The 13824-nt window shown below is 44.3% G+C and overlaps 1 protein-coding gene across 2 annotated transcripts in view; it reads right to left on the bottom strand.

Moving 5' to 3' along the window:
* The window catches only part of PAPLN (papilin, proteoglycan like sulfated glycoprotein), a 102519-nt gene that overhangs the window by 54876 nt on the left and 33819 nt on the right, over positions 1–13824 (bottom strand). For both annotated transcript variants that reach the window (XM_063289861.1, XM_063289862.1), the window contains exon 3: positions 3631–3746. In XM_063289861.1, the coding sequence (XP_063145931.1) occupies positions 3631–3746 (116 nt within the window). The remainder of the gene's footprint in view (positions 1–3630; positions 3747–13824) is intronic.

The following is a 13824-nucleotide window of genomic DNA, read 5'->3' as shown; positions in this document are numbered from 1 at the left end:
ATTCAGGCTTCTTTCTCTTCTTGGGGAAGAGTACCAACTCCTTCTCAGAGCACCAAACTGGCAGGTAAGGGATAATTTAACTATCAAATTTTCTTAAATGTGATCTTAGCCTCACAAGAAATCTATTCTGGAAGCCTTGTGTACCGTTTAAATAACCCAGGGGTGTGGTAAAGTGATCTCACTAATACGTTAACCACAAAGAAATATTGCATCATTCATCCCCACCCATATGGTTTGAGCAATTTAATCTCCAGCCCACCCATATGGGAATTGCTTGTGAAACAGCACTCCTATTCAGAAGATGCTGCCAAGTAAGGCTTTTAATCTGCAACTACCTTGACTCATGACAAAATCATAAAAGTATCGGGACTGTAAATCTCTGTAGGTAGCAGGCTGGGGTAGAGTTCCTATTTTTTCCCCTGACAAAATTCATTCGTGAACAAACCACTAGGCACAACAGGTATGGACCATAATAGAATCTTGCTGCATATAAGCACATTGTGCAAAGTAAGCAATTTCTAAACATGGTTGTTCGCCATCATGTGAATTCACTGCAGTGGAAAGTACACAGTTTGCTTCAGGGAAGGGATGGTATAATTTCTTCTGACGTCAATTTTGACTGAAAAGGCAGGTGAACAATTTGGGGAGAATTTAGTATCTGTAGGGTATTCCTGCGTGTATGATCCTATTGTATTCAATGACACTTATGGCAAGAAAAGTGAATTTAGAGTTGCACCTTTGGAAAATAATCTCTCACATCTATGGATTTTTTCAGATTACATGAGCCTTTCTCTCTTTGGCTATATAGCTGGGAATTCTGGATTTGCAATCCCAACACATTGGCAATCCTTTCCCCAGTTTGGGGAAGGTAGTCTAAGTTTTACCATAATAAGGTCATAGTAGTTATTTACTGGACAGGATCCAAAGGTCTTTCCTGCAGGCATCACTTCTGTTACATGGAAATGGATTTTTGCAGTTCACAAATTGCCTACAGTATTGTGGGAGTTGTAATAGCATCATTCAAATACTGATCAATATTGGACTCTTACAATTTGAGTCATATAAGAGTATTATTTTTCTGATCTGAGATGATCAGAAAAATAATACTCTTATATGGATTAAACAAAGAATATAAGCTTCTGAGTTGTAAAGAATACTTTTCTGAGTTGGAGGGTCAGCGTTATGCAAGTATCTGACATATCTTGCTTGCTGCAAGACTGGGAAAAAATGACCCAACATTCCTCTCTATTTTCTGAAAAGTTCATTTTTATGGTTATTTTTAAAATTATTTTTCTAAATGCATTTAGGAATTTACTGTTCAATTTTCAGAATGGGAAAATGCTCATAATCTCTTTACCATTTCTTGCAATATCCTCTTCTAATTGCAATATCCCATTGCTTGAGAGAGAGAGAGAGAGACAGACAGACAGACAGACAGCGTGCGTGCTCTTCGCAGGCCTGACCAAACCAAAGTTATTACTCTGACTGCAATGGAAGCAATTTAAGCTCCAGATTATATATTTTTCAATAGTTATAGGTAAGCAACATTCTTCTCCATGATTTAAAAAAGAAAAGAAAAGAAAAGAACAGGACACTCCCTGGTTTAAAAAAAATAGCAAAAACCAGATCTTTCCAGTAATGTTTAGTAAAATATAGCAATGAGATCTTCAGACATGTTATTATTGAGTGTCTTGGCTTTAAGTTCTGTGTGTGTGCAAATTTAAAGATTAAAAAAAAAAGGGAGTTGATGGAAGAGATCTTCATCTAGAATGCATATCTAGTAATTTGGCAATACCCTAGGACAAACTGATTTTTAAAAACACTGTTATGGTAGCATTCAACACTTTTAATGTCTGGCCTTGTTTATACAAGACTAGTACGTATCCTCCAGAACATTGCATCTTATGGGTGCAGCTCTGCCTGCCCTGGCATGCAAGGCTCAGGCATTTTTATTACTACATACATGTAACATCTAGTCTTTGTTCGTGTCTGCAAAATGATGGCATACTTACAATGTCTCTGCTATGTCTACTACATCTGCAAACAAAGCAGCACGCACATAGAATTTCAGCTTGGTAGTGGTGGGGAGACCCCATCACATTTTAGATCTGGTTATTGTAAAGATATTTATACATAGAAGAGCCATAAGCAATTTCCAAGTTAATTTCCACCGTGAGACTAGAGGGCTGGTTAAAAATATTCTGGAATTGTACAATTACAATTTAAAAATAAAAATTAATAAATTAAATGTAAAGCATCTAGAATGCTGAGGCAATGGTCACAGTGACACCCATTCTTGGAAGTTTTGGAGTGGAGTAAAGCAGAGCAGGAAAACATGAAAACTCTAGCATCACAATGAGTGGGGAGTTATTCTGAACCTTAGACTGGCATTGGCCTGGGAGCCACCAAATCCAAACTGCTGGGAAAATAAATGTTTTTGTGCTATCTTCCCAAATAATCAGTTTTTTTTCCTCTATCTCTACCTGTCCTCTTTTAACAGAAAGGTAACATCGGCAGAAAACTTTTGATCCTTCCTGGATTTTGCTGCTGATCTCAAAATTGCCGATCTTGAACAAACTTCAGAGGTTTGTTCCAATCTAGAACTTCAGAGGGACTTTCCAATCTAGAACTGTGGAAATATGGCTTATCAGAAGTCCACTTCTATCCCTTGTGGTCAGAATCAAAAGAACAGCTGCATCCCACTGTAGTTTTGCTGTTATCATTACCTTCGTGGTTTTTGTGTAGTGCTAACTGTTCAGAGCACATTGTAAACCTTTCAACAAATCTGCAAGGAAAACCAATATTGATGCTAATACCTTCTTCCCTTTCAAACTGTTGATGACAGCAGCTTACCTAAAGGTGTCTAGTTGCTTAGGGTAGAGGCTAAATTCAAGCCAGAAATTGATTAATTTATTTTAAAAGGTTATTAATCAAGCAGTTACTTAACTGCTATGCCATGTGACAGTTCTTTAATGACCTTATTAATACCAGGATATTTACTTTCAATACTAAGTTGGGATATGATACTTACATCCTCTACTCCAAGGTTTCTCAACCAGGGTTCTGTGGAACCCTAGGGTTCCGTGAGAGGTCACTAGGGGTTCCCTGGGAGATCATGAGTTATTTAAAAAATTATTTCTAATTCAGTCAACTTCACATTAAAGAGGTAAGTTTCATTCTTTATTTTTCATTTAAGAATACTGTTAATGCATGTTTACAGGCCTACACATGAAACGAATAAAATAATTTTGTAACCTAAATTTGAGCCAGAATGTGCAGGGGTTCCCTAAGGCCTGAAAAATATTTCAAGGGTTCCTCCAGGGTCAAAAGGTTGAGAAAGTTGCTCTGCTCCATGTATTTCATTCTCTTATGTTATCACTCCTTGCAGTCACCCAGATCCCCACTATATTTAAATGTGTCTTTATCTGCTAATTGAGGCAAGCATCATGCAGGAACAAAGTAAGGCAAAAACATCTTCCATCAATTGGATGGGCAACTTATGGCCCAAGAAATCTGCATAATGTTTCATGAGGCTCCTCTTAATTTTCCATACAAGATCTGTTCTATCCTTTCTTGTAGATGATAGAACTTAAGGAGTAGGAAACTGACTTGGAAAGAAACAATTATTACCTCCGTGAGTAGCAGTGCCGTTGCCGAAGACTGATACCCCCACCGCAGCTCCGGCTGCATTCGCCCCATTCTCCCCAACTTCCCCAGAAGTCATTTTGCCTCTTTGCTTTTCGAGCCTGTAAGAACAATTTAGTTGCACTTAGACAGCGAGAGGGTCAACATTTTGGAATCTTAAAGATACTTTCCAACAATACAGTATGGTTAAGAGCCAATGACAACACTATACTTCTCACCCCTACTTTTGCCTCTCAGTGGTATGGCAAAGAGCAAACTTCTTGTGATACTAGCATATGGGCACTCTAGAGATGGTTCATCTAAGCCAGGCTGGCTGGGGAATTCTGGGAGTTGAAGTCCACACATCTTAAAGTTGACAAGGTTGAGAAACACTGAGCTAAACATTTCTATCCATGTTCAGGAAATGGTGTGCTGCAACTCACAATCTATCATTCTCCCAAGTGAGAGTAATTTCATGTTGTCCTGTAGACTTTCCACACACACACACACACACACACACAGGATAGGGAGAAGGGAAAAGCTTTATCATGTTTTAGTTCAGAAAAGAGTCATCTCTCTACCAATGGATAGTTGAAGAAAGGCAGAGAAGGCAGAGAATCATCCTTTCTTCTCTCCTTTTGATTACAGTTGTAGTATGTGTGAGCCTGTCTGGGAATCCAAAAGTCAATTAAAACAGTGAACTGTAGTGTCTATACCAGATTTTCTCTAAATTTCATCATACTTTATTGTCAGCCGTCCAAGGTAAACTAAATTTGGAAACCAAAGACACACAAGCTAATACTATTTTTATTATAAAGTTATAGTAACAGAATCTTGCAAGTCTGAATGCGCTTCCCCCCTTCCTCCTTTTTTCTTCATGAGAACTAGGGAGAGTCATGTCTGGGATGCTTTCTCAAATTACATTTCTGGCCTGGACTCAGGTTTCTTTTATCTGATCATTGTTTTGGTTATGGCTCTTCCTCCCAACGCCCGGGAGCCCTCTCCTTGATGGAACATCTGATAGTCTAGGGCTTTTGACATGTGCTGCATCATTTCTTCCATTGCTGACATTCTAGCTTCCCAGACTTGAATGTTTTGCGGTGTGGATGATGTTCCATTCATGGACCCTTGGGACCTGGGGCTTAAAACCCTCGCTTGGATTTCGATGGGTTGGGGGCTCGCGGTTACGCCTCCACCTTCAGCCCCTGCAGTTGCTCCTGGATCCGTGCATAGCACCCCTGAGTCAGGAGTCTGGTTCACGGATCAGGTCCAGAACAATGAGGGCGCTATCCAACTTGGTGATTTCTCCCGGTGCAGCCTTGGGGTTCTCTTCAAGTGCTTCCTCCCCACTCTCTTCCATTGCCTCCCCCAGCTCCTCAGTTTCCTTCACATAAAGGACGGTTTGGCCCGTGTCCTCTGAAGGTGAGGACTCCTTTATCCTTGGTCTCAACATTTTGGACATTTCCTCAACTCTCAACTGGGGGGTTACCACCAGGTAGAGCTTCTAGGTTAATGATTTGCAACTTTATGTAATGCACAGACCACTTGAGCATTCACTCAATGACAGCTCACAAGCCTTTAGCTAGATAAACTGTTTAATGAAGTGAAGTGTCTGATACAAAGCCAAAGTTGCAAATAAAATTTCCCATGCGTTCTACAGTTTAAAATCACAAGCCGTTATTCCCCCCCTTTAGCTCCCCACAGAGGTATGTCCCCTGCCTGGTGCTAGCAGCTGGCTCGAACGGTTTCTGCCCGGTGACCTTGGGCAAAGATCACCTAACCCAAACAATATAATTCACACAGCAGTCTCGCTCCCCCTTCCTGCTGGCAACTCGCAGTCTGCTGACACGGGTTGCTGGGTTTCTTCAAGATGGACACGAGGTCGATCAATTGTTGTGTTAATGTTTAAGTGAGGAGTGAGACAAGATGGAAAATAGGTATAAGAAGTGGAAAGAGGAGAGTGCTTGGAAGAGCATGAAAAGTATTAAATTACAGAGCATCACAGGAAGATTTTGGAATCACACTAATGGGAAGTATGAAAAAAAATGTTTGGAGGAATGATGAACTGAAAGAGGCTGTACATGAGAAAAAAATGCAGGTATGGGAGTGACTATTGCAAGAAATGAGGATGAGAGAAATACATTGTATAATGTGTATAAATAGAGAAAATATTTGCAAAAATATGGTCAAAGAGCAAGGACTGGTTAAGATTGAAAGAAGCAGAGAAAATGCAGAACAATTTTAACAATAGTAAAAAGTTGGCCTGGAATCAGGCGATAAGGAATGATTGGCTTAAAAATAAAAATAACAAAATGAATTGTGATGAAGCTGAAGTGAAGGGATGATGGCGGGCTAGTGTCCGAGAAATAATGGATGAAGGAAAGCCAGAAGTGCTGTGAGCATAATGAAAAATGGTAAAGCTACAGGTGTGGATTATGTAACTGGAGAAACAATAAAACTGGGTTATTGGATTTTTATGGAGTGACTGTGCAACTTGTTTAATGCGTGGGTGAAGACTGTATTTGTGCCTGACAATTGGAAGAAGGTTGCTGTGGTATCCTTAAACTAAGGGAATGCAAAACAACCCCAGTGGGATTAATTTCTTAAGTGTGCCTGGGAAGATGTTTGGCGGAATTCTCATTGCAGAGAAGGGCTATGAGAGGTAACAATGAATAACTTGTGGAAAATCCAGTGAGGCTTTTATATAACTTGTGGAATAAGTTATATAAAATAATTTATGGGTATAAAATAAAATATATTATAAAATATAAAATATAAAATAACTTATAATTTATATAGAATAATTTATGGAAAATCCAAGGATGGCTGGTGCACAACAGATTTTCACTCTTCAAGAGATCATTGAGGTATGAATGAAGGTGGAAGCAGGAATAGTTTGCAAGGATAGGGAAGTATAGTGAAAGATGTTGTTATAAACTAAATGTGGCCATGTTTCCTTTTCCCCCTTACCTCTTTAATTCCTTTAGCTTATTATTCCTTTCCTGAGCCTCGCATAACGTATCTTACCCTGGAAAGGGATATTGTGATGATGGGTATATGTGCATGCTGTCTTTTAATCCTTTTAAGAAAAGGGTATTTCTATTTACTTATAAACTGGTTGTTTTTTGTTCTCACTATAAAACTGTACTAGATAAAATTTTATGAAGGTGATCTTGTATGTTGTATAGGAAAGGTGACATTTAAAAGACCATTAACCATGATTTCACTCAAGGGTTTTGAAACAATTCTCAGAAGAATGAGCAGTTCTACAGTGATCAAAGAAGTCCTATTTTGTTCTGGTACAAGCTGGACAGCTGGTAAAAGATTATGAAGCCTGGTGTGAATCAAGAAAGCCCTCGCTGCAGACTCTTAAAACTGCCAAGCAGCTGAATATTTCAATATAATGTAATTCCCTTTGGCATGATTGGTGTGTATTCTAATCCTACAAACAGCTTATCTGCTGCATTTGCTTTAGTCCAACTCACAAGTAGGAGCCAAACTTAACATGATGTAATTATATGAATGCAAGTAAAGAGCCATACATATTTTTTACCAAACATGTAGTAACTACAAGGAAAATTGTGGAAGATGCAGTTGGAAGTTTTTCTTTCCCCATCACTATTTTGATAAAAAAACTTTTCTAAAACTGCCATTTCTTTATTTATATAAAAGATTTATAGGGTTGACCTCACATAGTCATGACTCTGGACAGTGTACATCAATAAAACCAAAGGAAAACCCACATTACAATTAAAACCAACAATAGCAACAAAACAAAGCAAAATTAGCACACTGGTAGCATACAACACACACTCCCCAACCCAAAGGTGGGCTCATCTATCGTCCTGACCCAATGCAGGGTGAGGGGAGTGGAGGGGGGGGACCAAGCTTTTAAAGCTTTCCTAAAGGCTCAGGGCCAACTGAATTTTGGGATTTGGGGGAAGATAGTTCCAAACAGCAGGTACCACAACAGAAAAGGCTTTAAAAGTTCAAAGAAATCCCTCACTGGCTCCAATGTGACCTTCCCTTGAAATACAAATAACATCTTTCAAGAGGCTTTTTTTTTGCTTGAAACTTTGGCAGAGAAAGAAAGAGCTAAACTTTCTCATGGCCCTGTGTCTGCTCACACTTCATCATGGCTCCTATACAGAAAATAAAAGAAGTATGTGCTAATGGCCAACACCTAGTTTGGAGATTATTTTTAGGAGGTCAAAACTGGATAAAAAGATAATAAATAATATCGTTTCTACTTCAGCCTTGAGTATGTTTAAACTCACAGGAAAATATTCATTCTTGAGAACATAAGAAGTTAACACCGGAAGGGCTACAAATCTTTTTATCCAAAATCCCATTACCAACAGTGGCTGAGAGGATGCCTGTAAAACTCCTACAAATAGGATGCAAATGCCATAGCCTGCCCTTCACTATCTGAATAGAGGTAGTGATTTCTGAGTGTAAACAGGGCTTCTATTTAGCAAATATGGCTAATGGAGTAATATTCTAATCTATCTCTTTTTAAAGCCATTTTAAGATGTGGCTACCATTATTGTACTGCCAATCTAGCAGTTCGAAAACATGCCAATGTGAGTAGATTAATAGGTACCGCTTCGGTGGGCAGGTAATGGCGTTCCGTGTAGTCATGCCGGCCACATGATGTAATGATTGCCCTAGCCCCAAATACTCAGACTCACAAGAGGATGCTGAATGAAATCTGATTTATTAAAGTACTGGAGACAAATACAGAGAAAGCTGAGAATGAGCAAAAGCGCGCCAAATACAAACTTAAACCCTTGCTTCAAACGTATCCCGCCTCCCTCGTAACAGCCCCGCCCGGCACAGGTGCTAGCAATCGGCAGAGTTGCTAGCCTGGGAAAGTAACCTTGAGCGCAGTAGATAATACAAATACATTCCAAAGCAAAGCCAAAAGATAATGGTTCCCATCCTCCCTAGACAACTGAAACACGCATCCAATTAATGACATGCGAAACGTTACGATGCATCAAAGACATTGAAACGGCGCACATGACATACCGCCTCCCTAAAAATACCCCTAGGGACCAGGTTTCGAGGGATAAGCGGAGTGGAAACGGGCCACCAGAACCGGGGAAGCCACATCAGATGCAGCGACCCACTCAGGATGAGGGAAATGTTTCCAACGAACTAAATATTGCAAAGTATTGCGAAGGCGTCTAGAGTCGAGGATTTCTTTAACTTCGAAGTGTTGCTGACCATCAATCATGATGGGGGTGGGGGGTGGAGGTTGCCGATGCCAGCGATCAGAAGGAATAGTCGGTTTGAGTAAGCTGCAATGAAAAACAGGGTGTAAGCGTTTCAGGTTATGAGGCAAGTCAAGTTTAAAAGTCACAGGGTTAATCTGAGCAACGATTGGGAAAGGACCCACAAATTTAGGTGCCAGTTTCTTTGAAGGTTGTGCAGATTTGATAAACTTGGTAGAAAGGTAGACTGAGTCCCCAATTTGGAATGCAGGGTGTGGGGCACGCTTCCGATCAGCATACAGTTTATAATCTGCTTGTGCATCAGCCAATGCCTGTTGAATCATTGGCCAAGAGTCAGCCAGTTGTGTCGACCAATCATCTGTAGTGACTGCACTGGCAGGAGGTTGTGGGAGATCAGTGATAGGTACAAAGTCTTTACCCAGAGCCACTCGAAACGGGGTTTGTCCAGTGCTTTGATGCACTGCATTGTTGTAAGCCACTTCAGCAAATGGTAAGAGGTCCACCCAATTGTCCTGCTGATAATTCACAAAAGCGCGAAGGTATTGCTCCAGAGTAGAGTTAACAGCCTCAGTGGCCCCGTCCGTTTGAGGATGCCAAGCCGTGGAGAGGGCTTGCTTCGTGCCTAACAGCTTGAGAAAAGCCCGCCAAAACTGTGAGGTGAATTGTGTACCCCTGTCCGAAATCAAGCGGGAGGGACATCCGTGTAGCCTGTACACGTGTACAAGGAACAGGCGGGCCAATTGACGTGCCGACGGAATGGACACGCAAGGAATAAAGTGAGCCTGTTTGGAAAAATAGTCTTTGACCACCCAAATGACCGTTTTGCGTTGGCTGGGTGGGAGCTCTACAATAAAGTCCATGGATATTTCTTCCCAAGGGGAAGAGGGGGTTGCTACCGGCTGCAGCAATCCCTGGGGTTTGCCCACCTTGCGCTTGGACATTGCACAGACAGTGCAGGAAGCAATGTAGTCTTTGACATCTTTGCGTAATGTGGGCCACCAGAATTGCCTCCGAACGAGGTGCAGGGTTTTCACAAACCCAAAGTGACCTGCGAGTTTGTCATCGTGGGAACGTGTTAACACATCTTTCCTGAGGGTTTCAGGAACGTAGAGGCGGTCGGATTTCCAAGCGAAGCCTCTGTCAAAAGTAACAGTATCTTTATTCGCAAGCAACCAAGTATCAGTTTTTAGCTCTTTTAGAAACTTTTGTTGCAATTGGGAGGGAATTGACAAAGTGCTTGGCTGAGCAGCGCTTGTGGTAGGCGGTTGCTGCGCGCGCGTTTGGCTTCGCGTCACAGCCTGCATGCCCAATTGGGGCGCCGTCCAGAGGGTGCTCACCACATCTGGCGCCGCCCCAGAGTCCTGAGGTTGCCTGGACAAGGCATCAGCCAAGAAGTTCTTTTTCCCTGGAATAAATTTGAACTGAAAGTTGAAGCGATTGAAAAATTGAGCCCAACGAACCTGTTTAGGGCTCAGTTTTCGAGGGGTACTAAGAGCCTCCAAGTTTTTATGATCAGTCCAGACCTCAAAGGGATGATTTGCCCCTTCCAATAGATGCCGCCAAGCTTCTAAGGCAGCTTTCACTGCAAATGCCTCCTTTTCCCAAACATGCCAACGTCTCTCAGTCTCGGAGAATTTGCGGGATAGATAGGCACAGGGTTTGAGGCATCCTGCCTCATCTTTTTGCATCAATAATGCCCCAATAGAATAATCGGAGGCATCTGCCTGTACCACGAAAGGCTTGGAGGGATCAGGATGTTGTAAAATGGGCTCTTTGACGAACGCTGCTTTCAGCCGCTCAAACGCCGTTTGACAAGCGGGCGTCCACCTCAACAGCGCTCCGGGATTTTTGACTCTCCTAGTATCTCCCACCCCTTTTGTTCGAAGCAGCTCCGTTAGGGGCAAGGCAATCTCAGCGAACCCCCTGATGAACAATCTGTAGTAGTTGCTGAACCCCAAGAAACTTTGAAGTTGCCTGCGGGTGCGGGGACTCTCCCAGTCCATGATAGCCTGCACCTTGGCAGGGTCCATTTCTATACCTTTATCAGAAATCCTATACCCCAAGTAGTCAATTTGGGTCTGATGAAAGGCACATTTTGATAGCTTTGCATACAATTCAGCAGATCTGAGTTTACACAAGACTTTCTTTACCAGAGCTACATGCTCTTTCATGGTTTCCGTATAAATCAATACATCATCTAAATACACCAATACACCTTTAAACAGATGTTCATGCAAAACTTCATTGATTAATTGCATAAATACCCCAGGGGCCCCAGCCAACCCAAACGGCAACACCTTATACTGGAAGGCTCCCAACGGGCAATTAAATGCAGTTTTCCACTCATCACCCTCCTTGATTCGTACACGATAGTAGGCTTCTCTTAAATCCAGTTTAGAGAAGATCTTGCCCTTGGCCAGATGTGACAACATGTCCTTTATCAATGGCAAGGGATATTTGTTGGAAATTGAGACGGCATTTAATCCGCGGAAATCCGTACAAAGTCTCAATGTGCCGTCCTTTTTTGGGCGAAAAAGAACCGGCGCCCCCACGGGTGAATTCGCCGGCTCAATAAATCCGCGCTCCAAATTTTTGTCTACAAATTCCCTCAACAGAGTCAGTTCCTTTTGCGTCATGGAATAAATTTTTGGTTTAGGCAATTGAGTGTTGGGTAGCAGTTCTATGGCACAGTCCGTTTTTCGATGGGGAGGCAACTGGTCAGCTTCCTTTTCACCAAATACATCAGCAAACATCCTGTACTCAGCCGGCAAGCCTTCCAGAGGAGAGGCCGGGTAAGGCGGAGTCGCAGCTGCCGCAACCCCCACCATCTCCTCTGGGGCACCCTTCCCCTCTGCCGCTTGATAAAATCCATCCCTAAACGTGATAGTTCGGTAGACCCAGTTTATTTGGGGATTTTGCTGCACCAACCAGGGTACCCCCAACACCACCAATGGTCCCCCAACCGGAGCCACTACAAAAGATAACCCTTCCTGGTGACTGCCCAGTTGCAAGGCTACACGCCCTGTAAAATGGGTGACCGGTTTGCCCCCTGCCACGGACCCATCCAATTGAGTAAAAGCGATGGGTCGCTGTAAAGGGAACGTGGAGAGCTCCAAAGCTGCCACCACGTCGGGGTGCATAAGACATCGGGAACACCCCGAATCAATCATGGCCCATACTTCCACAGTCTTGGATTGGGAGCCCAATTTCAATTTCACCATGAGTATGCGGTAAGTGCCACTCACCGATGGAGGCTCGCGCCCGTCCTCTACCACCTGCCCAGCGGCGCCCTTTAGAGCAGGTGGCTGGCGTTTCCCCCCGGCTGCGGGATTTCGGTCTCCCCCTCAATTTCGAAGAACATCACATCGTCTCCCTCGGTTTCAGCCACCGCAGCTTTCTGTTTCCTCGGCAATGCAGGGGACTTTGCTGGCGGTTTTCCGGGCCGTTCCTCTACCTTCGCTTTTGGGCATGCTGCCACTCGATGCCCCTCCTTACCACATCTCAGACACAAGCCTTTTGCGTATCGCTTCTCCCGCTCCTCGTCCCAGGGTCGTTGTCCCGGTTTCCCCCCGGTGGTCGATGGGCGGCTGGGCTTCACCTCCCGCCCCGACTTGGCGGTCTTCCGCTGGGCAAAGATCTCCTGGGCATGTTCAGCCCTCCCCGCCAGCAGGATCCACTCATACAGCGTGTATGGGTCGTCCCTCCCCAGGGACCAGCGTAGCACTTCTGTATTCAAGCCATCCTTGAAGAGCTCGATAATGGTTGCTTGGGACCAGTCATCCACCTTCCCAGCTAGCGCTTTAAACTCCAAAGCATAATCGGCCACTGATCTGAACCCCTGCTTGAGTTCCTTCAGGGCTCGCTTTGCTCTCTCCTTTGCTAAGGGGTCCTCGAAGTGTTGCTTCAACGCCCCGAGGAACTCCTCGAGACTTTCCAGTTCAGGCGCCTCCGACTGGCACATCTGGACATACCAGTCTGCCGCCCTCCCCTTCAGTTTGGTGGCAATGGTGATGATCCTTGCCTTTTCCGATTGGAAAAACGCCCCCCATTCTTCCATGTAGGCTTTCGCGTTCGTCAGGAAGAACGAGAGTTTGGTCGGATCCCCATCAAACTTAACAGGGAAGTCTCGCATGCCGCCTCCCACCGCGCTGCGCCCCACCACCGGTGCTGCCGCGGCTCGTGTTTCCCTGGCTCGGGGCGGCACGGGGCCCCGGGGCGATCGCCCTGGCGATGCTGCGATTTCCATCTGGACCGACTGGTCCCCTTCGCGCCTCCGCACCACCCGTCGCCGTTCCGGGGACAGCCCCTGGGACGAGGGGGTTGAATGCCTTTGGCTTGATTCTTCCCGGACCTCTCGCAACGAGGTCACATCCAAGCTCAGCTGTTTCAATATAGCTTCCAACGAATCCATTTTGGACTCCAACACTCGGATCCGATCCGGAGTGGGTGAGCCCTCCGTTGGCTGCACCTGCACCACGTTGGGGGATAATGGGTATCTCTGCCTCCAGGAGGGACCCCCCGTTGCCGTGGCATCTCCTTGGGTCTCATCCCAGGTGAGCAGCTCGCCCGGCGAAGTTACGGTGGTCTCCGGGGCCGTTTTCAGCCCCCCGGCTTCACTCTCCGACTCGGAGCTCGCCTCCTCTCGGATGGCTGACAGCTCCCCACCCTGGGACGGTCGGCCGGACTGCCTCACGGTCGAGTCCGGTTCCCCTTCCTCCATCATCATGATGTCGGGTTCAGTCATCGCGGGCTCTCTCCCTCACAGGGTTAGACGCTTGTCTTTCCTGGACAGGGGCCAGCGGAGTTAGGAACTTAGATTCTCAGCTTTATGTAATGATTGCCCTAGCCCCAAATACTCAGACTCACAAGAGGATGCTGAATGAAATCTGATTTATTAAAGTACTGGAGACAAATACAGAGAAAGCTGAGAATGAGCAAAAGCGCGCCAAATACAAACTTAAAC

The sequence above is a fragment of the Candoia aspera genome, chromosome 1 (assembly GCF_035149785.1).
Source record: "Candoia aspera isolate rCanAsp1 chromosome 1, rCanAsp1.hap2, whole genome shotgun sequence".
In the NCBI taxonomy this organism is placed as follows: domain Eukaryota; kingdom Metazoa; phylum Chordata; class Lepidosauria; order Squamata; family Boidae; genus Candoia; species Candoia aspera.
This window is presented reverse-complemented; position numbering and strand designations above follow the sequence as displayed.